At 40.3% G+C, this 24,226-nt stretch overlaps 1 protein-coding gene across 2 annotated transcripts in view; it reads right to left on the reverse strand.

Annotated features, from left to right (window-relative positions):
• Positions 1-21,750, reverse strand: part of slc66a2 (solute carrier family 66 member 2) — a 36,653-nt gene extending 14,903 nt beyond the window's left edge. The window contains exons 1-4 of one of the 2 annotated variants that reach the window (XM_086280049.1): positions 20,673-21,750; positions 18,803-18,936; positions 15,756-15,806; positions 4,793-5,009 (exon numbers count right to left, since the gene is read on the reverse strand). In XM_086280049.1, coding sequence (XP_086136175.1) covers positions 4,793-5,009; positions 15,756-15,806; positions 18,803-18,936; positions 20,673-20,875 — 605 coding nt within the window. In that variant the 5' untranslated portion in view covers positions 20,876-21,750. The remainder of the gene's footprint in view (positions 1-4,792; positions 5,010-15,755; positions 15,807-18,802; positions 18,937-20,672) is intronic. The other variant, XM_086280050.1, reaches the window with a different exon arrangement.
• Positions 21,751-24,226: the final 2,476 nt, after the last annotated feature.

Here is a 24,226-nt window from a genome sequence, read left to right on the forward strand (position 1 = left end):
CCAAAGTATCGAACCGAACTGTGAATTTTATGTATCGTTGCACCCCTACTATTTACCTTAATCGGTTAATTATTCAATAACTTGTGATCCCATGAAAACATAGTGGTGGTTAGTTAGATGTAGATGCAGCGACAAAGATCCTATACGATTACTCACTGAACTGACTGTACACAGCAGAAAATAAAAAGGAATCTGTTGTCATGGCAAGGTAATATGGTTAAAGTGAAAAACTTTAAACTAATGAAACTGATGTTTAATTCAGTTCCATTTTATTAATCTCAAAGTAAGAGTCGTCATTCCCTATGTACAGGCACTTTATAGGGAATCGTGACAGTGGGAAAGAATAACTCCCTTTTAACAGGAAGAAACCTGGAGCAAAACTAGGGCAAAGGGAAAGGCAGCCATCTGCTGCAATGAGGGGGGGGGGGAAGACTTTGGTTAGTTTTACTGGAAAGCATTAATCTACAATATAAGACAACAAAATTTACTTTATCTCAGAAGTCTAGCTAGCTACACTATTCTGGCTTACAGTAGTGTTTACAGTACCTCTGTAGTTAGGCTTTCTTTCTACCGACAACATCTGAACTGGTCACTTGTTTGACAGCTCATACCTGATATCTAACAAGGTATAAACCTAAAATTTAACATGCTAAGATATAGCACTTGTTTTTTTGGGGGTTTTTTTTCCTCTGATGTGATCTTGAAGTCATTTTGCTTGGATAACCACTCCTGGTGAGATTGTAGCATTGTGTTAACATGCATCTGCCCTCTTAATTCCTAAGGAAGTAGTAAGAGTGTACTTACTTCTTTGCTGGGCTGTACAGAGCTCAGAATAAATGTTCTTTGTCATGTGACTATGTGTGTTACGACTCCTGATGTAATGCTGTTTAATATGCAAATCTCAGTGTACAGGTACCTCTCCGTGATTGGTGGAACCAGAAGAAGGATCATACGGATTGGCTAACCAGCTGGAGATGGCTCATATGATGACACCGCCATGGACGGCCAGTCATTCATCCTCACCTCATTCCAACCAGCAGACCAGGAGTACAGGAGCATGTAGGGGTGGACTGCCTTTTTGTTTGATTATAGTTTTCTCCTGTTTTTCGTCGTTAGGGAGGCAAGTTGCTTTCATTTAGTTTGATTCTTTTGGTCAGTTAAGTTTGGTAAATCCTCGAGATAGGCTCCTTTTGTTTGTTGTTTTGGCGTTAGGTCCACCCCGAAGCTATAGCCAGCTAGTTCTTTTGTGTCAAATGACCTAATGAATCAACATATTGTAAATAAATCATTATTAAACTACTATTAATGCCACCAATTGTGTGATGTGGCTGCTCGGGGTCTGACGAGGATGGATCACCCTTATGTTGTGGTCTGGCCACCCCTAGACGGGCCATAACAGTGTGTAACATATAGGGCCGAGTTTAATTAAATGAATCAAGATGAGAAAGAAACTCCTAGAAATTCATAAGCAACACGGTGAGTCACAAAAATCAGCAACTGCAATGACAAGACTGCGTAAAAGAGAGTTCCCACTTCTTGCCATTGCAATCTTTTTGTAAATACAGATAGTGGAACACGTCGTAGAGCCCGATTAAATCTATGATTAAAACGGCTGTTGGCTATTTGCCTGTAATTCCATCATGATGTATTTTCCCACAAAATTTTTTTCCTCCTGTTTTGACAGCAGCATATATGGTTCTTCCTATCAACATCAATGACAAACATTTCTGTGTGCTGTCAGTACTTCAGAAGAATAAAATTCTTTTCTACAGGCCAGAACAAGAAACTCAGTCATAAAAGCAGCACAAAAACCAACATATTCCTTTAGAGCATCTAAAATATATTTTACAGAGTACAACTGAGAGCACAGACAGTCTCCAATGCACCATAGAGATACCATTATGCCTGCCCTGACCCAAAATAATGTTTACAACCTTTGCCTACAGGTTTGTCGAAATGCAGTGTAGAAAACAGCTAACTTTGTCAGGGGAAGAGGAACCTAGCAAACAAGTAAGAAACACTTTCTAATCACACAAAAATCACAAAATGCACCAGATTTAGCAATATAAGAACAACTGAGTGTGGGGTCCTTCAGCAATCACACAGTGTAGAGAGCTTAAAGGACAATGTTGGTGGTGGAGAGAGTGTCGGGTGGGCAGAAAATATAAGGAAATCAAAAATAAATAAGGCATTGGACAGAGAGGGTATGGAAAGGCCCAGCGTGGGAGCTGTCATGGCCGGTTAAGTGGACAGGCAGCCCTGCTGGAGCTCTGTTATCTGTCTGCCGCAGAAAGTCAACCAGCAGAGAGGAGGGTATATGAGTGTGCGTGTGTGTGTGTTTGTGTGTGTGTGAGGGGGTTCTGCTCTAAGGCAGGACACACACTGTGAGAAAGCTTTTTATTGCATGTTCTGTGAACAATCTCAGATGAACAGGTCTTTGGACATCATCAGTTTAATCTTTCCAAGTACTTTTAGCAACTTAAACATCTCTATCTAAATCTAGTTTAATCATATGGATTCTCTGTGGGTTCTTTTTAAATCCATGCCTGCAATTACTGTAACAAAGTATACAATTCCAAAAAGCAGTTACCAGGGCTTGGCCACAGCTCAGAGAGCTGCTAGGGCCAATTCTGCAACTGTATATGCTTTCAAAAATCAATATTATATCACAGTCTCTAATTACAGCCTGAGGCTTGATGCAGATCTTCATTAATGAGCCTAAATGACACATTAGCAACTGACGTGGGGAAACAGAATACTTCATTACCATACTGATTCTCAGGCAAAACTTCAGATAGCCAATTGTCAGGCTGAATTAACACATGGTTGCTGTGAGCCGTGCTCTTACTTCAGGTGCCAGAGATACTTAATAAGCATGTGTCAGTGTTAATGATCACATGTGCGACAATATCATCTGGAATCATTACGGTGTGCTGCTGTACAGCCACAGAGCTGTCTGTGATGGAAGCGGCACTCACAAAAGAAACATTATTTAACAGGGCAAAGACAGTATCATTAATCGAGGACAGGACTAAATCTGTTTTAATTTTCATTGGGCTGACTCTCGATAAATTACACTGAAGACCTAAGTAGTTGATGAAAATAAGAGCGTGTTGGCCAATAACCATTCTGCATTTAAAGTTGATTATAGTGGCAAACTTCTCTAAGAAGCCTGAAGACTGAGTCTATCCTTTTCTAAGTTTGGGTCTTATTATCTCCCATCTTCTGATTTTGGGGGGGGGGTTGTAGTCTAACATTAATACAGTCTGATAAACAACTAAAATGAATAGGAATACAGTGTGTAAGGTTCCTTGTTTCCATTCTAAGATGAGAGATTTGAACCTTTACGTCATGTCAGAACTTTTGAAATTTTAGTGGTGAGAACATTTGGGTCAAATGTTTGTTATCCAGTTAAAATCCCAGGTCCCTGCAGGACACATCTGTCAATTGAATTTGGGGGCGTGGCTTAACTTTCACAGTGTCATACTGCATTTTTGGACAAAAGATTTCTTGGGACCCTCTAGCGGGAACTGCCAATTAGGGTGCTTTCCTGAGAACTGCATACCTTCTGGGATGTTTTTTCCATTTAGATTTGCACCACCAATAACAAGCTTAAAAAGCCGCCCGGATCAATGTGTCTTTCATGATGACAGTGTTGTTGAAAATTGCAGGCTTGCATACATAAATAGACCAGTGTCAGCTGAGCAACTGATGGGTTCAGTAGTTTTTAAGATTGATTCCTTTTTTCTATTTTTGAAGTACATTTGTTTTACAAACTCTTGCTGGCTGTTTTATATGTCTAAGCAACAAGTAATTAAACAACTGGCTAATTATATCATGAACAAGCTTAATGGTTGCAGCTTATTTGTAACAAAGATCTTTAAAAAACATAAATCGTCCCAAATTTGCACTGAACAAACTACAAGACATCTGGAAAAATGTTCCTTTTATAGACGAGATCAAAGTGGAGATGTCTGACCATAATGCACTGTAGCACGTTTGTCGAAAACCAAACACAGCACATCAGCGCAAACCCTAACCCTAACCCACTGTCAAGCACGGTGGTGGAAGTGTGATGATTTGGGCTATTTTGCAGCTCCTGAGTTACTCCTCTGTCTACCAAAGTATTCTAGAGTCAAATGTGGGGTCATCTCATGCAACAGGATAATCATCTCACACACAGCAGCAGATTTACAACAGAACGTCAGAAGAAGAAAAGAATAAGGGTGTTACAGTGGCTCAAAGTCACTGCCTGGTGTAATAATTTTTTGTTACAGTATTTCGAATGGTGAGCATTCATAAAACGAGCTGCAAGTATTGTAGCGGCTAAGGGTAAGGGTAAAAATGACTTCCAAGCCCTCCAAATGCTGTTAGCTACTCTTTGGTTTCTCCACAAACAAAGCTTTTTGCTCAGGAATTTGACCAAAAAACACATGGAGATACCTCAACTTGTCATCTGAGCTCAACGCCAAAACAGCAGAGCACATATGTATTGTCTAATAACTGTCTGCTTTGTGTTTTGGTAGGGCTCAGTCACTGGGATGTATATATGAGAATACCAATCTTAATAAAATCTTCACAAGCACTTTGACTGAGCTCTAGAAGGTCATTGCTGATACAATTGGGAAAAAGATCTAAGAGTTCAGTACTGCTTTCATCTGCCTTTCTTCTAATCCAAATATTCCCACAATGCTTGCTTTGAGTCTGCTTTCAAGATCCAAGTTTTTAATCCATTGCATCCCCTCATGACTGAATACATAAAGTGGATTCTTTATGAAAATGGCAGATGTACCTCATGCCTTCTGTGGATTTGTTCTGATAGTTGCAGTAGAGCTGCGGTGTACCCAGCATTGCTTCGGTGAAGACTGCCAGGAATCCCAAAGTCTCCACGAACAAAACCGAGTCCAGGAGGAGGTAGGTGATGTACGCTGCCACCAGAGTGAAGGCCAGCACGCACTGCACATAGTCCACAAAACGACTCCATGACCAGAAGTAGTTCCAGTCAAAATCTAAAGGTGCATAACATGAGAGACACAGAAATGAGTTTAAAAATCATTCTTCTAAAAAGATTCATTTAAAAAAATGGTTCCTAATGGTCTAATCCCAACTATGGAAGGCACTTTTATTTATATACTGCTTTTCCAATCTTAAGATGCATCCGTTAAAACCAGAGACTATAAAAAGTCAGTAAATTCATGTGATTACGATTTTAAAAAATTATGCTGGCAACCAATGAGCACACACGATACCAGTGACTGATATTTGACAGGCCAATAAAAACATTCGATGGTTTCCCAGATAACTGGCTCCTGGAATGTTCACTACTGACCAACCGTCAGGCTTCACAGTGATCTGTGATAAGCAATCCTCCATGTTTTGATGCAGCTTTACTGAATACTCAAAGTCCTTCAGACTATTGGCCACATTTAACTATGCATTGATGCAGTGCTTTATTCTGTACACTTCAAGCTCATTATTTATCTCACATCAACATATAGATTAATGCAAACTCCATGCAAAAGGCCCGAGTCGGTGATTTAACCAGGAAATGCTGTTCACCGCACCACCATGCCACCAATGGTCACCACTGGAACCACTGGGTTGATCCTAATTGCTAAGTGCCTAAGCCTAACCAGGTGAGTTAAAATACCTACACCTAATCAGATGGAGTTAAATTAGCCCCTGACCAGGAAGACATGGCCTTCTTTTACTGTGGAGACACTTTCATCTGATGTAATTAAATGAAATTTAAATACATGAATTCAGTTGGATTTACTCTGTTAGGATATTTTTATTGCCAAAATTCTGAAAACAGTACCCCAGAATACGTCATTAAATCGTTGCATTTGGGGTAAATGTTCTTGTAACTTGTAATTTAATTAAAAAAAAGCTTCATCCTCAGTGGATGAGCTCTGCAAACCTTTTAGTAATCTGCACATTAAGTTGTAATATTTCTTGTGTAGAAGGTGTATTTTTCTTATAGGTAGGGCAGAATTTTAACATTCATAATTAAAATCCCAAATGCTTATTACCATTTGGAAATGATGTTCGATTCATCGTTTAATAGTCAAAGGCAATTTTGTGGTGCCAATTTCTTGTTTTCCAGCACTGGAGACAAGGGATCATCTACTAATCCTCTCTGTTTTTATTTATTTATTTATTGAAGCCTCAAGTTGATAAAATCAAACAAACTACTGCTGTTATTTTTTATTTAATTAAATAACTACAAAAATTAATATGTCACAATTCCCTTCTCATAATCAGAACACACACCATGTTACCATGCAACAAATATCTGAGCCGGTCCCCACTGGAATCAGTTCTCATTAAGATTCTTGTAAAACAGAAACATTTTACTTGTGGTCTTGATGAGTGGATGAGGGGGAGGAAGAGAGAATGTGGTGAAAAACTGTGAAAGGAGTGTGTGACGGTCAGCCGAGGTTGTGTTTCTTTTCCGTTGTAGTAATGGGATGAATGGGAATAGAGACACTGATGAATGATTTAAACCCTGTTATCAGTCCCAGTGCCTCTCATGTGCATTCTTGTGTATGTAATTATTAGGTAAAGAATCTGATCACAGCAGCACTGTCTTCCTGTAATAAGCAAACAAGCCAATACTAATCACACTGTTATGTCTCCCGGCTTCATCGCCCAAGACTCAACTTTAACTTAAGGAAACGGTGACATTAATTCAACTTTGCCTATAAAGTCTTTGATGACTAAACACATGCGATATATCGTTATTGTATTAAGGCAGTGAAACCACAACACAAGTAAAAAATTAGGAGAGTGAAAGCTTTAACCATGAAAGTCCAATCATGGCTGAACTCCCACTGCTGCATCGCAAATACATTTGTTGCTTGTAGAAATTGCAATCGAGCTGATTTACTTAATCATGTCTAAATGAGGCTTTGCTTATCTAAATGGCACATCTAAGTGCTCCACGAAGACCAACTGCATAGGCCTGTATAGGCCTCCTGAGAAAAGCCTATGAACTGCAGAAGAAAAACAGAAAACAATACCAAATGCCAACCATTGCTTAGCCAAATGCCTGAATTGGACAATCCCTTTCTTTTTTTTCTTTTTTTTTTTAAATTTCACACAGACTTGATAAAATCTGAAGTAAAAGAGTGGGAATGTTTATGACATTTGAGTTTAAGAGTGAATGGATGGTTGTTTCATTACAGAATTAATGGCAACCGATTCTGACATTTCGATGGCATTTCCACATATATTTACGAAACTGTGCCAGAAACCCAGCTCTTTAAAACTGAGCCAATTCAATTGTATCTCTTTGAAAGCAAAGCTAAACAAATACAACAAATGTAATTGAATTCTCAAAGAGCCATTTAAAGCAGGTCATAGCCTGCCAATCCAGCACACACTAAGATTTTACCATGGAAAAAAAAAATCAGTATCCAAGATGGTAACACAATATAGTATTGAACAAAAGGAAAGTGGAGCTTTCAGTGGTACGCTGGAGCATGTACTTACTCCTGTTCTGAGTTTAATTAAGAATACCCACAGACAGCTGTTATGTGTGCTCTAAAGCAGTGTTTATACTGCAGGCGTAGATATCTGGTGTGGTTGTGAAGCCCTGCTTGCAGCTGAGCCAAAGGACTATGAATCTGGGCCAGCCAGCACCAGGCTGGCACTCTGTGATAACAGCCAAATATAGTCAGAAGTGATGAAGGGCAATCAAACATCGTTCAACACCAACCTAGAGCTAAAGCCATCACACCACAAGTACAAAACTGAATATATGGTAGGAACCACATGTGACTGCCGGTAATGAAAACAATGGGTGCCAGTATGGGCTCAAATTGTGGTCATAAATATTTTGTACTTGTAAATCAGGATTTGTATGTGTAAAAAGAATTTGTGTGTGTGTGTAAAAAAGATGTGTATGCGTAAAAAAGATTTGTGTGTGGACTTTGCCAAAAAATAAGTGTCAAACTCTGCACTCAAGTTTCAACTTACAAGTACGAATTTTGACCCTATTTTTCTTCCTTTCATCTGATTGGATAGTTAAATTTGTGATTGACATGACATTGACCAATCAGGGAACAGATGGGTTTGGCTGTCGGAGGGGTGCTTTATGGAGCTTCAGGTCCTTGAAGGGTAATACAGTTTGAAGCTGGAGGAGGATCTCTATATAAATATCCGATAGAAGCTAGGTCACCTAACTTTCAGCAGCTGTTGAAAGGATAAAGTTGTGGTATGTCAGTGGTTAGAAAAACCATTATTACTTTAGGATTAGCTTAACACAAAGTCAGGGCTGACCCGGGACCATTGCTGTGAGTCACAGTGCGCAGCATATAGGTCCTTTCACATCAGACGCAGCATGTGCTGCTAATGCTAACGAAAAGCCAAAGATCCAGAATTTGTTGCACTGGCTGCTGGGCTCTGTGGGTTTTTGCAGCAGTTTAACCTGTACTAGATGCACCTGCTCCTTGTCGTAAAATTCTTCATTTAGGCAATTTCCATCATGCTTTTAACTGAATGAGTTATATATATATATATATATATATATATATATATATATATGGGGTGCAACGATACACAAAATTCACGGTTCGGTTCGGTACTTTGGTGTCACGGTTCAATATTTTTTTGATACAAAAAAATGTTCATGCCTTTTTAATTTGTCATTTATTAAAATTATAAATATATATTTTAACTCAAAAGTACAGTTTTTAAATTTAACCCTAACCCTTGTGCGTGTTTTTTATTTTGACAGCGAATGCGCACCTGCGGACCACTTATGTGCAGCCCTGGTTATTTAGCTCGTCATATTGCAGCCACAGAAATTCTTTTGTCCATGAAACCATAAAGCTGCACTTTCTTTTTGCCTTATAGTCTGATTTGTCATAACTTTTCCGTTTTGTGGTAAGCTTTTCTTTGGCTGTCTACCAAAATGCACCAGCTCTGCATATGCACTTCAAACAGACTTTAAGCAGACCTCAAAGAATTATGACAGGAATATTTACTTTTCAATGTTGTCTGTAACCAAGTATAATGTCCATGTTCAACTCAGATACATTCCTGTTGTGATAAGTTGCATTTATGGTTTGGAAATGGAACCATCAAGAGTATATGTCCCGATATACATCCTTTACCAGCAGGATGTATATCGGCATGTATTTGGAGAATCCTGACCTTTTATGAGGAAAACTGGCTTCCCTGCAAGATAATCTAAAGAACAAGGGTGGGGTTTTGTTTGATTCCAGATATATCAGGATATATCTTATTCAGGAAATTGAAAAATAAAAAGTGCTTAGTTTGCATGCTCTTCCTGTGTCAGAGTGGATTCTCTCCAGGTACTCTCGCCTCCCACAGTCCAAAGTCATACATGGGGTTAGACATATTGGTGATTCTAAATTGACCGTAGGTGCAAATGAGAAAATAATAATAATAATAAAAATAAAAACGTCAATAAATTCAGCTGCTGTAAGAAACAATTTTCCAAATACAGTATAAATAAAGTATTTTGCATTGCATCACATAACCATTAGTAATTCAAAATTAGCCACAGATGTGAACATGAGTGTGGATGCTCTCTGTTAGTCCTGTGAAAGACTGCATGATACACCAAGTTAAGAAAATGGATGTATAGATGTAATTAATAGGCAGTGGAATGCCTCTCCTATATCAGCTCTTCTGCTACTTAGTAGTAGTGCAGTGTGTAGCCTCACTGTTACCTATACAATCGAGTTAAAACCCCCCAAAAAGAAACCTGAAAGCTGCACTGTGTAAGGCTAATTAATAAAGGTAATTTCATACTGCACCCTAACCTTTTTGAGCCATAACATCATTTGTTCTCTTTCTCGATGTAAATGTGTGAGCACTAATGTATCGACAGGATTTCTTTTTCTTGACTTCTCTCCCAGTTTTCACTGATGTAATGAACCGGGGGCTGGAGAGGCTTTCATTTCATGCCTTAGCATGAAATGAAAGCTTCATTTTTTTCCATCTTGCAACCTGACTGCATGATCACCGATTCTGCAACACCTTTCAAATGAAGACTGTTAACCTTCGCAAATAAAAGGCAAACACTGTGACCGGGACATGCATCTTAACTGTTGTGCAATTTCAGCTTCCTATTTCAGTAAATGCGCTCCTTCACGTCGGTGCTGCCTCGTAATCAGCTTTCAATCATGCATGTGCAATTTCTGGAGACTTATTTGCCTTCAGCACTGAAAAGTAGCAAACATTTTTTAAAAGTAGTCTGTCGGCCCACTTCACAGCGACCACAAATGGATGTTTATTACTGTAGTGTACCTTGGCCATTCCCTACCATACACCCTCTCTTGCTGTGCCACTTGCGTGCCCGGGGGAATTCTTGCCTTCCCCTTTAATCCCCATGCTGTGTGGCAGCCGTTGTGGCATTGTGTGGGAACAGACTGAAGCTGCACACAATAGACTCCCTGCGGTGGCCGAATGTCTCAGTTTGTAGTCCCGCAGGGTTGCGGTACATGTGTAGGAAGGCACGGGTCAGAGCTGGCGATTCCAATCGCTTGTTTACCGGCTGTTTCCTGCCAGCTTCAGTTAGGCCCCAGAAAAGTCTAAGGGGGTAGTTGAAATAATGGCTGTCACTCAAAAGCACCCGTGGGACAAGCGAGAACATTATTATAAAAGACGGTTATAACAACCTGGGAAATTGAACCTGGTTCGCAGCGGGCTTCATTTTCTGAAATTTGGACAGGTAGCTTTTTCACGGTGACTAATAGGCTTTCACTGCCAAGTCACAGCAACTTCCTCCACATTCAGTCTAAAAGTTCAGCTCCTTCCTGCCTGTAGGGAATGGATAACTTCACCTACAGGATAAGGTGATATATTCTAAGCTGCCAAACCCAATGAAGCTATACAGGTGCAGACCCCCATGGGACCAAAATGAGCAATGAGCCATTCCCAGACAATAGAAAGAAATGGAAATCTTTTGTATTGCCATGTACCTCCATAACATCATTAGGCCAACATCTCTGTGATATGGGACCACTGAATCCTTGTGACATAATCACATAACATAACTGTAGTTATTAAATTCTTCACCACATCAGCACAGGGACGCTTTTCTTTTTGTGGGAAAAATGCTACAAAAAGAGACTCCTTTTTACATTTGGACTTTTACTAATTATTATTTTTTTTTTTTTACATCAAAGAAAATCTTAAATTAAAAAAAAGAATTTGGGATTGTATACCATCTGGGTGTAGCCACATGACTGAGAAGGAACATAAAGAACCCAGAACGGCTTGTGTTTCGCCGACTTCATAGAAATACTAAGATATATATTGTGTTTTGCCATGGAGTCTAAAATTGCCTAGTTAATATTACCAGTCCATTTTCTCCAACTCTATTCAGTCTGCAGCACTGTACAGGTGACAGTCATTTTGCAGCAACCCTGTCACTATTTGTGTAGGAATGTGTGGTTGTGACTGGACTCTGAATGAATTTGTGTTTATGTAGACCAGGGGTGTCCAACTCCAGGCCTCGAGGGCCGGTGTCCTGCAGGTTTTAGATGTGTCCTTGATCCAACACAGCTGATTTAAATGGCTAAATGACCTCCTCATGTCTTGTAGTTCTCCAGAGGCCTGATAATGAACTAATCACTTGAGGCCTGGAGTTGGACACCCCTGATGTAGACGTTCTAAAAGTCACCAACACTGATACCCAGCATTCCCTTTACACTGCCAGGTTTCCATTTTCCAGTGTAGTTCACAGTAGGATGTCAGGGAAGTGATCTGCTCATCGCTTTGTCATTAATGGCCAGTCGCTAGTGGACATTGTAGGCTTCTGTTGCCTTGGTACTCTTCTAATGTGTTTAGCATTCACTGATATGTCATATATCTTCTTAGCTCTCACTGGTTGGTGCTTCAGTGGCTTGTCTCAAAGCTCGACCCAGTTCATGTCATCAATGGTTATTCTGTTAGCAGTCATTTGAAGTCTCTTGGTGTTACTGACTTTCAGTGGTCTCTGGTTGCCATGTGACTGCTAGTTGCTTCATGTGTGGATGCGCCTTAAGAAGATGTGTCAGGAAGCAGAATGTTCTTCATCATCAAGTTAATCATGATGATGAGATTCCAAAAGAAAGGACAACACCATCAAAGTAAAGATGGGTTGAAGATAGATACTCAGCTTCTTCATAATAACACCCTGCATATGTAACTTTGTAGCTGATAGCCGAGTAAAAATCAGGAGTTAAAGTAAGTACAAGTACACTGACCCATCTGTTAAAACTGTTGTTAAAGCTTTCGGGTTTCCATACTAAACTAATTTCCCCTGCTCCAACCCTGGAGCTCTGTGTAGATGTGCTGACTGGAACAAATGCAAAAATGTCAGATATTTGCATTCACAGAAGTAATAAAAGGCCTAATATAAAAATCAAATGACTTAGATGACTGAATGGAGCTCAAAACAAATGAAAGTGTGGATGTGACGGAGAGAGCTGCACCCTTTAGGGAACCAACACAGTTCCTGTCATGGTGGAGTAGAGTTTCACATTTTGGTTTCCTTGTTGCCTCCTCTTATAGATCCTCTAAAAAGTTTGACTCAAAAACAAACTTTTGCACTGTCTTCCTGCTTTTTCCCCCCAAATCCTTTTACCTCCATCTGAGTGATTGCCAGCATTTCTGCTTCAGACACAGCCAAATGATCTGATCTTTTAATCTTCTTAAAGGATTGCAGCAGGCAGTCTTGCACATAAATCACACTGAGCTGCTATTACACCAGGACTTAACTTCTCTCTCAAAACTACACATGCCACAACAAAAGACTTACAGTCCAGCACTGACGCACACATATGTGAGTGAGTCTGAGGCACCTGTATATAGAAAGGTTGCAGCTTATCACATTTATTGCAGCTTCCTTTGGGCAGTCCTGGGAAGTTCTATTAAAAGTCACCTACATTTTGTCTGTCTAGGTGCAAATGTCCTGCTGTTTCATGAAGGTGCCTGGTGTGATAATGCTGCTGTGCTCTTATGAGAACAAATGAGGTATTATTGAGGCTCCGAGAACGCAAAGGGAACAAACTGGACAGTCAGACAAATGCACAGGTTGAGAAACTGTCCTGAGGACTAAACAGCACCACAGTGAGTCACTACAGAGCGACATGGTGTGAACCGAATATCTGCTCTCTCTAATGTGTTTGTTCTGTGCCGCAGTTTTGATCTAACAGTCTTTTCTCCCTGTGTATTTTCTCACTTTTTATCGACGGTGGACTACAGCATGCTTGCTCTTGATATTTTCAATAGTGAATCAATGAACAGCAGCAAGGCAGCAAAGCTGCGATCAAAGAACATGGCTTTCTGTCAGCAAGGGTCTAATGACACTTGGCAGAGCTCACTGATCGATGACCATTCAGAGCCCAGCGATGGCAGCTTCCACATGTGGTCAAAGTCACGCAGCAGCAACACACACAGGTCAGAACACACTGAATCAAAGAAGCAATGACGCTAATGAAAAACGATTCTGCGCTCTGACTTTTTCATGACAGGAAAACAGCAATTCTGTCCATGTTGTCTACTGTGCACTACAAACTAAACAGGGAAGTTTGTTCTGTATTCGGACACGCTGAACTAAAAGTGCATGCTGCCTTTTCAATTCGCACATCTATGGTTTCCTTCTGCCATCTAGTGTCCATCGCAAAAACAACAGCCCTCTCTTCATGCTGTGTCCCAATTGAACTGTGTATACCAATTGCAAGTATATACACATTTAAACATATGTATATGACTGTGTACAAATCTTGATTACTTCTCATTTATTAGTATTTTAATTAGAAGGAGCCAGAATTTCTTGTCTTTATAGAAAAGCGGACTTGAGCAATAGTTCTCCAGGCTTTCTGAAAGTTTTTCTTTGAACATTGGCTGCTTATTCCACTCACTTTCTGATCATTTTCAGAGGACTGCTTTTGTTTGCTAGGCCACTTAAAATTGACCTATCAATCATTCAAACACAGAAAAGGCACCTAACTAAAATGTGAACTGGTGTTGTGTCTACAGATACCCTAAAGAGAACAAATTGTATCTTTAGGCACTTTGATACCAACATGCTGTTTCCAGAGAAAATAATTTGTTCCCATTTCTTTTATTGAATCTATGAAAAATAAATTTCCATATGTGTTTGCACATTTTGATATATCATAATTTCCATTTTCCTATCAAAATATAAAGAAATGAAGGGTGGCTAAAGTTTTTTAGGCAGGACTCTATATGCCACAGTCGTTTAGACTATTACAAAAGAAGGGCAATTTCTCTCATTAAATGAAAATATCTGGTGATCTTGAAACAATAACAATAAGCAGAGCAAATACTGTGGATTAGCTGGAATCCTAAATTACACAGGAATGTAACAAAATTAATCTTCCTGAAGTCCAACTGGTCTCATCAGTTCCCATGCTTTTTTGGACTGTTGTTAAAAGGAGATGCTACACAGTGGTAAACTGGTAAATGGGGGTTTGTATCTCCTCCTTGGATTCAACCAGACATTTTTCACTTGTTAGACAAATATGTAAATAACCTAAACTATGAAAGCATATATTTTACTTTTTTTTTCTTAAACATTTCACATGCTTCCTATGGTTTATTTTTTAAATAAAATATATGGGTTCAGTTCGGACTGCGTGTCATTTACCTTTATATTAGATTAGCAAAACTGTGACACAAAGAGTGCAGTGGGTCGCCGAGTTGACGATCCACACCATGTCAGAAAAACAAGTATGGAGTAATTCTTTGGTCAACAGAAAAATAAAGAAGTACAAAATATACTTTAAATGTATTAGATAGCGGATACGAGTCTCACCATTTTAATTTAATCCCAAGTAATAAGCTGGGATTCGTCAATTCAAATGAGAATATTTGAGTTTACTTTAAATGCAGCTTGACTTGTAAGTTCAGCAACATAAGTCCTGAGTCCTCTTTAAATATGTCGAGTTCTGTTTGGGTTTACACTGTACTGAAAGTATTGAAGTCAGCCAGTAGGAAGACAGCATTAATTCAAAATCATTAATTAAGCATTAATTAAAAGTCATTAGTGTTTGATTTTGCAGCCTTTCAACAATGTGCTTTACATTACTGTATTAGTCCAGAATAAAAATCAACATGCCGCAGCTGAAAGGTTATTATTCATACACAAAAGTTAATTTTGCTTGTATGCTGGCCCTGAAGTGCGAAACACAAAGACAAATCAGAAAACACGACATTTCAGAAAAAGAAAACAAAATCACAACAACAAAACAAACACAACAACATTTTGTGACTGTGTTTCATGATGCAGTGATTTTCCTTTTTGTCTTTTGCACTTCGTCAAGATCAATTATTGCTTTTCAAAATACATAAACATCACAGTAACATGAGTATATTTCATTGAGTTACTTCATACTGTAACTCAATGACATGAGTACAGTAACTACTGTAAACTAGTGGCAGTATGCAGGTCTAACAGGATTAGCTTCTTTTTCTTCCTACGTTGTTGTGCACTAAGGGCGTGCAGTGAAACATGCTGTAGAGCATCACAACAGTTTCTATAATCGACAAACAGTTAATGTGCTCGATCATTCAAAAACATGCGAGAGAAAGGGGCTCATGCTTCACGTCAACTCATTGGAAACTGTTAGTCGGTGTCAGTTAGTGAGACGGGTGGGCTGTGAATGAGAGCCAGGCAGGGTTATCACCATGCACAAGACACACGGGAGTGGAGATGGGAGAGGCAGATGAACTACGACTGATGTTTCATGACAGACACAGTAAGTACATACCCAGAAAGAGCCTCTTAGGGATTCTGACCTCCTCGTCCTTAATGTCTGTGGCTACAGACAAAAAAAACAAAAAATATATAGACAAAAAAGAAAAAAATAGAGCTTGGTTTTCTTCAGCAAAGCTGGAGTTGATCTTTGTCAAATTACAGAACTCACTGATTCTGTGATTTGTTACACCAGTGATCTGTGAGGTTAGGAGTGTTCCCACCTGCTTAGCTTCCTCAGATGCATAACCTTTATAGCTAATAAACAATCAATAAAATTTTGAGTTCAGTAATGTAACTTAATTCAAGGTGTTTTAATCCACAAATCTGGTGACATCTGCAAAGTCCAAAGTTCTATTTTTCCAATCGTCTTACATTCCTTTTACTTTATTTGTTTTAGCATTTATTGCACTAAGCTTGCTCATCTTCACAGCTTCTGCTGCACAGTTTTTGTTCCATAGGAAGACATAAAATAGCCTTCGTCATGTTATTCTTTAAACGTAGCCGTTACTACCAAAGGATACATAAAAGCTCCATAAAAGCATATTTCACACACAAACCTATTAGCCAGACCTTGGAATGAGCCGACATCTGGCTTAGTGAGGACGATGTTTATCTGTAGTGTCACATGTACCTGACACGGGCTTAATATTTCAAGATGGTGTGATGCAGAGCTGTGACGCTTTCAAACTTTTCAGTTATATTTTCAATAACAAATATTTCTTTAGCTTCCCCACACAAAACAAAACACAAACAAACGCACACATACACACACATTTATAGGAACATGTGATGTTGGGAAAATTATTTTAAACATTGCTTTCACCTCTGAACCAGTTTGGATTCAGGAGACAGACACGCTCTTTGCTTTTAAGATTAAGCTAAAAATTAAAACTTTCCTTTTTTCAATATATAGTTGAGGCTGGATCAGGTGACCCTGAACCATCACTTAGTTGTGATGCAGTTGGCCTAGGCTGCTGGGAGCTTCCTGGTGTTTCTTCTTCACTCCCTTTCACTCTCTGTGTTTATACACCACTCTGCATTTAATCATTCGCATTAATCACTTCCACAATGGAAAACAGCCGCCCCCTCACCCCCCAACTGGTCGCAGCAAATGGCCGCCCCGCACTGACCCTGATTCTGCCAGAGGGTTCATCCTGTCAAAAGGAAGTTTTTCCATCCCACTGTCACCTAATGCTTGCTCCTAGGGTGTCGTCTGACCGTACTGTGTCTCAAAACTTCTAAAAAAAACCCAAAAAAGAGTTTACAGTACAGTCGATGGCCACGACCCAAGCATTGCAGACCAAAGATGAAAGAGAGCAGCGCGATATAATCTACCAGAGTATTTGTGTCTTTTCATTTAAATGAATATGCTTGGCATGATGTGTATTTATTGATCAAGTTAACGTTGACTGGTAACATTTTAATTGCGTGACTACAATTATAAAGTTCACAATGCTGAGAAAATGAACCCTGTAGTCTCCAATGTATTTGTTCCTTCAATTTTGCAGATAAACTCACTATACAGTCCTCCGGGTTACAGGAAGCAGTGAATGATTGTGGATTAAATACACACATTTGTACAAAAACTGAAAAATAAAGCCTTTAGCCCTGACTTCAGTATTTAAGCTAAGCCTAACAATCTAATCTAACTCAGCAGTTAAATTTTTTTTTTTTTTACTTTGTTTTTCACATCTTAGGTTTACTTCACTGGAAGTTTGGAATTTCTCTGACAGTTGCTGCTTGGTGTAGACACTTAAACATGAAGCTACACTGCCCTACTGAGGCAAAATGCACTAACTACACATTTGGCCAAAATACAAAAAAAAACCTGGCACTAAACGGTCCCTCTGTCTCTCTCTGTGTGCTGTTCACTGAGTGAATGATCAGTGACTGACGGAGACCAGCTGTGGAAGAGAAGAGACAGACAAGAGACTTCCTGTTGTTTCAAACTTCCTCTGTGTGATCATTTTAGATGTCAGATAGCAGAATCACAGGACAGCTATTGTTTTTCTCGTGTTTTGCAATCAGACATGAGTCTGAAGCTTCAGTTAAAATAACAAAGCTCAAAAATGTCATTACATTTAGTAAAATTAACAATCTATCCTAAAGGCTGATGGATAAAACTTGTTTTATTGCACTGCACTTCCTGACATATGCTCCAGTTATATTGACAGGCTGATGGTATTGGCCGGTATTAGCTTTTGCTAATTATCAGCATTTATAACAACTGAGAAATGAACCAAAAAAAAGTTGACAGGAGAAACATTGTGTTGATGTTGCACAGTTTGTCCACCAGAGGGCAACTGTCCTGTTAGCAACAGCATTTCAAATGCCACAACCAGCTGATCCTGTGCATTTAAACTGTACTGTTGTGCTGTTTTAGCACTGACTCATAAAGATAGAAGTACACAATACGAATTTTAAGCAAACCTGTCTATGTATATTCGCTGAAGTATCAGATTTTAGAGTCGCCAACTATTGTTATCGACTTAAAAAGAAATGTGTGAGGCTCTGATTATAAAACAGTGTCTCCATGTTTTCCTTTTACACAGGATTATATTTAATCCTGCCCACGCTAGTTTAACTGATACTCTCCCATTATCTGACATTGAGCCTCTTCATATTAGCAGCCAGGTTTAGTCAAATTTCCTCAAAGTAAGCAGGAACTTGTAGCATGCCCAGCACGGCGTATCAGACAACAAAGGGCAGCTGTTTGTGTTTGTTTACAAAGGGATAAATGTCACAAAACAGAATCAAGCGTTTCCCTGTGTGGGTTATGAATAACTTTATGACAAACATTACAAAATGTAATCACCTTAATGTCAGTAATCAGCCTGGAAAGTTTCATGGTTAGTAATATATTTTACCCCATCATCCTATATCACTTATTTGAACTAAGCGCAATATAAAACCAGCTTCAGAAAGCTTATTTTATATAGTTTTAGAAAGAAAAACCTGCACAGGAGATCACAGGCAACAATCACCAGCCTCTCACACACTCACACACACTAATCTGAGCCTTATCTGCACGGTAAAGTGGCACCGCCTGGGTGTTCTGACCTAAGAAGGAGCGCCTCTTCGTGCTGAGTTCAGTGGCCATGCGGACGTTGGTGCACAGGTTCAGCATGATGAGCATTGTGCAGATCATGATGATGCTCTGCCACAGCAGCAGCGTCTCAAAGTAGCGTCCAAATCTAAAGAAGAAGAAAACAATATGTGGATTTTAAGATTTCATATTTACCCTATGGTTCTCTCACCCATTTGCTGGTCACCAGACCTTCAAGGGGACCTATTACACTCATTCCTAAGTGCATATTACACCATATTCATTCAAATCATTGAATTCTAATCACATCTAAGGCCACAGGTGTATAAAATCAAGAGGCTAGATATGCCGAAGGAACGGGTCGTTCTTAGGAGCTCAGTGAACTCCAGTGTAGTACACTGATAGGATACCGCCTGTGTAACATGTCCAGCTGTAAAATTTTCCTGAGCTTTTAGTGGTTTTATAACAAAAAGGAAGCGAATGACAGCAACTCAGCCATGAAGTGGCAGGCAATGTAAAATCACAGAGCGGGGTCAGCAGATGCTGAGGGGCATAGTGTGTAGAGTCGTTACAGACCTCCAAAACTCATGTGGTCTTTGGATCAGCTCAAGAACATTTCATGGAGAGCTCCACAGAATGGGTTTCCATGGCCCAGCAGCTGCATCCAAGCCTTACATCAACAAGCACAATGCAAAGCCTTGGATGCAGTGGTGTAAAGGACACCACTGGATCCTAGAGCAGTAAGGTCTCTGGAGTGACAAATCACATTTGTCTTTCTGACAACCTGGTGGACGAGTCTGGGTTTGGCGGTTGCCAGCAGACCGATACTTGTCTGACTCCAGTGTACCAAATGTAAAGTTCAGTGGAGGAGGGATTATAGTGTGGGGTTGTTTTCCAGGAGTTGGGCTTGGGCCCTTAGCTCCAGCAAAAGGAACTCTTACTGCTTCAGCATACCAAGGATAAGCGGTGTGGAAAAGGTGTGGAAGAACTTGGCTGACCTCAACCTGACAGAATACCTCTGGGATGACTTAGACGGAGACTGTGGGCCAGGTTTTATTGTCCAACATCAGCATCTGCACTCAAAAATGTGGTTCTGGAAGGATGATCATAAACTTCTATAGACACACTCCTAAACCATGTGGAAAGCCTTCCTAGAAGAGTTGCTATTGGTGCAAAGAGTGGGCAAAATCATATTAAACTCTATGGATTAAGAATGGGGCGTCACTTACGTTTATATGCGTGTGAAGGCAGACGAGCAAATACTTTTGGCAATACAGTGTATTAATGCTTGGACTCTAATAGAGTAGCTTTGCATGATTAAAGCTACTTTTAGCTGCTCACTTATTCACACAGGGTTGCCACAGCGCTGCATACTTAACCTGTTGGATTTTTAAACCAGGTGCTCTTCCTGACACAACCGCCAAGGGATCTGTATCTCATCCTGGGACTGAACCAGGAAACTTTTGCTTGTTAGGCAAACATGCAAACTACTGCACTACAGAGCCACAATGCACGGCTCTTATCGTAAACTGTGTATTTTTGTGCCTCGGGTTATCCACATTATATGTACAAGTCTCTACATCATTATTTCTGTGGCCTCATTTAATATCCACCATTATAACCACTGTATAAAAAAATAAAAGGAAAAGCGAGTCTTGTCTGCTATAAGTTGAATACTGTTCAGAGGTAAACTACAGTCTGGTGTTTAACAGTAACCAGCAGACTGTTTGCAGTGCATTCAACCCAGCAGGCCGCTTTTCCTCTATGAGTCGGTTAACATGCAGTGTAAGAGGATCTCTTTTTTTTAAAAGCTGAATATAAGAGAATATCCGAAGCCCCCCATAACAACCTCACAAGCTCTCAAAGGATGTGAGAGTCTGTTACCTGAAGAGTATCCTCAGGATGTTTGCCACCAGCAGCACCAGGCATACGTAGGTGGAGAAGCCCTCTGCATTCTGGGTCAGGCGGATGTCTCTGTACTGGGGGATGTAGGGCACCACCCCACCGAACACCATGGCACCGGCAGCGACCCACGCCACCAGGTTGTTAAACACGGTGAGGATCTGGTCAAACAACTCATCTTCCATGCTGTTCGTCGGCGGAATAAGCGAAGAGACGTCAGCTGGCTGTCAGTGGCTCTAGAGACTATTTTTGGCTGTTGATCCTCCTCCGGTTCCTCGATGTGGCTTTGAGATCGGGAGAGAAGCATCCGTGTTTTCCACGCATGACTGAGAAACAGCAGCTAATGCCACGCCATCATAAACAGAGCAATGAAGCACAAACGACGTATCCGGGGCTGACGTTACAATAGCGGAAACAATGAGCAGTAAACAATGAGCTTCCGTACAAAAGCAGCGGTTGTGCAGTCACTGCAGTACGGTCATTTACTCTGCGTTTCCCATTTCCTTGACTCAACACTGCTGATGCTTGTGAGCGTTTTAGCACGGGCTGAACTTAAGTCGTTATAGGAAACACACGACTCTCCTGAAAATGTATAAAAAGCCCCTGAAATGAAACAGCATTTTTTGTTTGCGGTGTCCCTACATCACCATTGTTTCTTCTTCGCTGTCCTGCCCGTCGGTAATGTTTCCCAACACTTCCTGGAACGTCTCACGTCACGCGCTCAATCAAAGATTATCCAACTTGATCAAGAGAGTTCACACACAGGCAAACTGTATGTGGCTAGCTATCTAGCAGGTTAGCTAAAAAAATAATAGAAAGAATAAAAAAAAGAAAATAAATAAATAAATAAAAGAAAGAATTTTAACATATAGTTTGTGTCAGCTGTTTGGCAGAACGTGAATGTTATGGTAATTTTGGGCTCTGACTCTGTAGCTACGTAGAAATAAGCTTCAAAAGTAAGTAAGTAAGTAAAGTTTATTTATATAGCACCTTTCACAGACATATGTCACAAAGTGCTTTACAAGGTAAAAACATAATACAGTTATAAAATACATCATAAATACCCTGGTCTAATTAAAAGCTTTTTGAAATAAAAATGTCTTTAGCTGCTTTTTGAAGGTCTCCACTGAGTCCAAACCCTGTAGAAATAGGGGAAGTGCATTCCAGAGTCTGGGTGCAACAGCTTGCAAAGATCGGTCCCCTCGGGTTTTAAAACGAGTGTGGGGGACCACTAAAAGGTTTTGGTTTGATGACCTCAGGTTACATAAGCCTCTGAAATTGAGGATTAAAAAATTTAGGCCCTCACTTCAACCTGGACTGCTCATAAAAAAACAGGTTAGCACCAGGAAAACCAACCAGTTTCAGTCTATTCTGCCACGAACACGACAGAATTATGCCAGAAACTTTTTGATGGCTACCAAAAACATCTGATTGAGGTGCAACATGAGGAACATGAGGTCAGGAGGAGACTGAGAGCCAGTGGTCAAACTCTGTGCAGACCAACTGCCAGGAATCCTCACCAGCCTGCTCAGCCTCTCCCTGACTCATGCCACTGTCCCCACTTGTCTGAAGGCCTCCACCATCATTCCCATCCCCCAAAAGACTGGAATAGAAAGCCTCAATGACCACAGACCTGTACCTCTCACGTCTGTAGTCATGAAGTGTCTCAGCACATCAGAGACTACCTACCTCCCTCTCTTGACCCCCACAAGTTTGCTTACAGAGCAAATCGGTCCATGGAGGATGCCATCACCATCACCCTTCACAGAGCAGCGGGAAATCTGGAGAATGGGTAGAGCTACGTGAGGATGCTTTACGTGGATTACAGCTCAGCGTTCAACACCATAATACCAGACATCCTTACTACCAAACTAGACCACCTTCAGAACCCCCTGCTACTTGCTCCTGGATCAAAGACCTCCTCAAAAACCAGCCTCGGTCAGTCAGACGGATCTCTGATCAATCTCTGATGGAGATGAGACAGTGTAGAGGTAGAGATATTTCTCACTGGTGCTCAGAAAACAACCTGAAACTAAGCATCTTTAAAGCAACAGAACTTATTGTGAACTTCAGGAGGCACAGACAGGTTCTCTCCACTCTCATTATAAATGGTGAGTGTGTTTATTCTGTCTCTATCTTCAGGTTTCTGGGCACCTACATCTCTGGCGATCTCACCTGGGCAAAGGAAGAATAACCTGTACCAGAAGCTGCTGTTGGCCTTCTATCGCTCCTCGGTGCACTGCGTGCTCTCCTACTGCCTGGGTGTTTGGTACGCAGGGGGCACAAATGATAACATTACGTTATCATTAACGTTACAAAGCACTAACACATTCACATTCAGAAGAGATCCAGGGTCAGCGCTGGGCAGTCTGCCTCAGCTTTTTAGGGGGTGAACTAGGGGAAAGAGATGAAAGAAAAGGGGAGCAGAACAAAGAACAAAGATGCTCAATGAGCTTCACAGACACAAGCTGCAGTGGACAGTTTTAATTATTTCTATCACTTGCTAACAGCAGTAAGAAACATTTTCGCTTTCACAAATCTCTAACGCAGTTCTCAGTGTGCATCATACAGCTACAACTACAGCCCCCCACCCACAGTCTTTGCCCCGAGAACACTAAGCAGGTTAATCCGGCCCTGCTGCAGACAATGAATATTTTAGTCAATTGCAACTGAAGAGGCCTAAAACAAAGTGACACATCTGGTTCTGCCTGTTTTCTGCACTGACTGTAGAGCAACATCTTCTTCAATATTTCATGTAACCTGGTTTATGTTAGCTGACTTCTTCCTTTGTACAGTCCATCCCTTAATCACTGCAGTCCATTTTAACAAGCCTTTGTAATGATGTTATACAGTATAAATGTATTATATTCAGCAGGAGTGAAAGAGACACTGCCCGAAATAAAGAAAGATTTATAAAGGCTTAATGAAAGTTATGTAACCCTCATGGCAGACAGCTGTTTTCTCTCATCTCTCACAGTGAGCAGGATAATGTATTACATAAAAACCAAAGCCTCGTTCTGGGGGCGCAGCAACAAAACCCACAGCGACCTGACTGCCAGGATAAACCAGTTTACAAAGAGTTAAAAAAATGTTTGTCCCATGTGCTGCGCGCATACAAATCTCCGCCACTGTCACAGTTAAGGATGAGAAAGGCAGCTGTTACAACAACGGAAATGTAACAATATTCGCCTTCAAAATAAAAGGCGGAAATTGGGGGAAAAAAGTGGGTTTTCGTTTTTTGTTTTTTTGCTTTGCGCCTTTACCTGGATGAAATGCCTTGTGGACATTTATACTGTAGACATCCTGCCACAGCACAAGACTGAATTCAACAGAGTTTCTAGCTCACACGTGTGGCGTGGTGTGTTTTCTAATCTGTTTACTTGTGTGAAGAGTTTTACTTTTACAGATTTGCTGCTTAAATTCAAACTCACAGTTTGTCTTCATGGTCATTGTATCAATATTACCCCCCTGAATGCGATCTGCCTCATTATTAACAATTAAATTAAGTGGACTTTATTAGCATAAATTCCAATCTA

Source organism: Aulonocara sp. 'chitande type north' Nkhata Bay, linkage group LG22 (genome assembly GCF_057382095.1).
Source record: "Aulonocara sp. 'chitande type north' Nkhata Bay isolate Kocher_YH1m ecotype deep benthic linkage group LG22, A_spYH_male_GT1.1, whole genome shotgun sequence".
In the NCBI taxonomy this organism is placed as follows: Eukaryota; Metazoa; Chordata; class Actinopteri; order Cichliformes; family Cichlidae; genus Aulonocara; species Aulonocara sp. 'chitande type north' Nkhata Bay.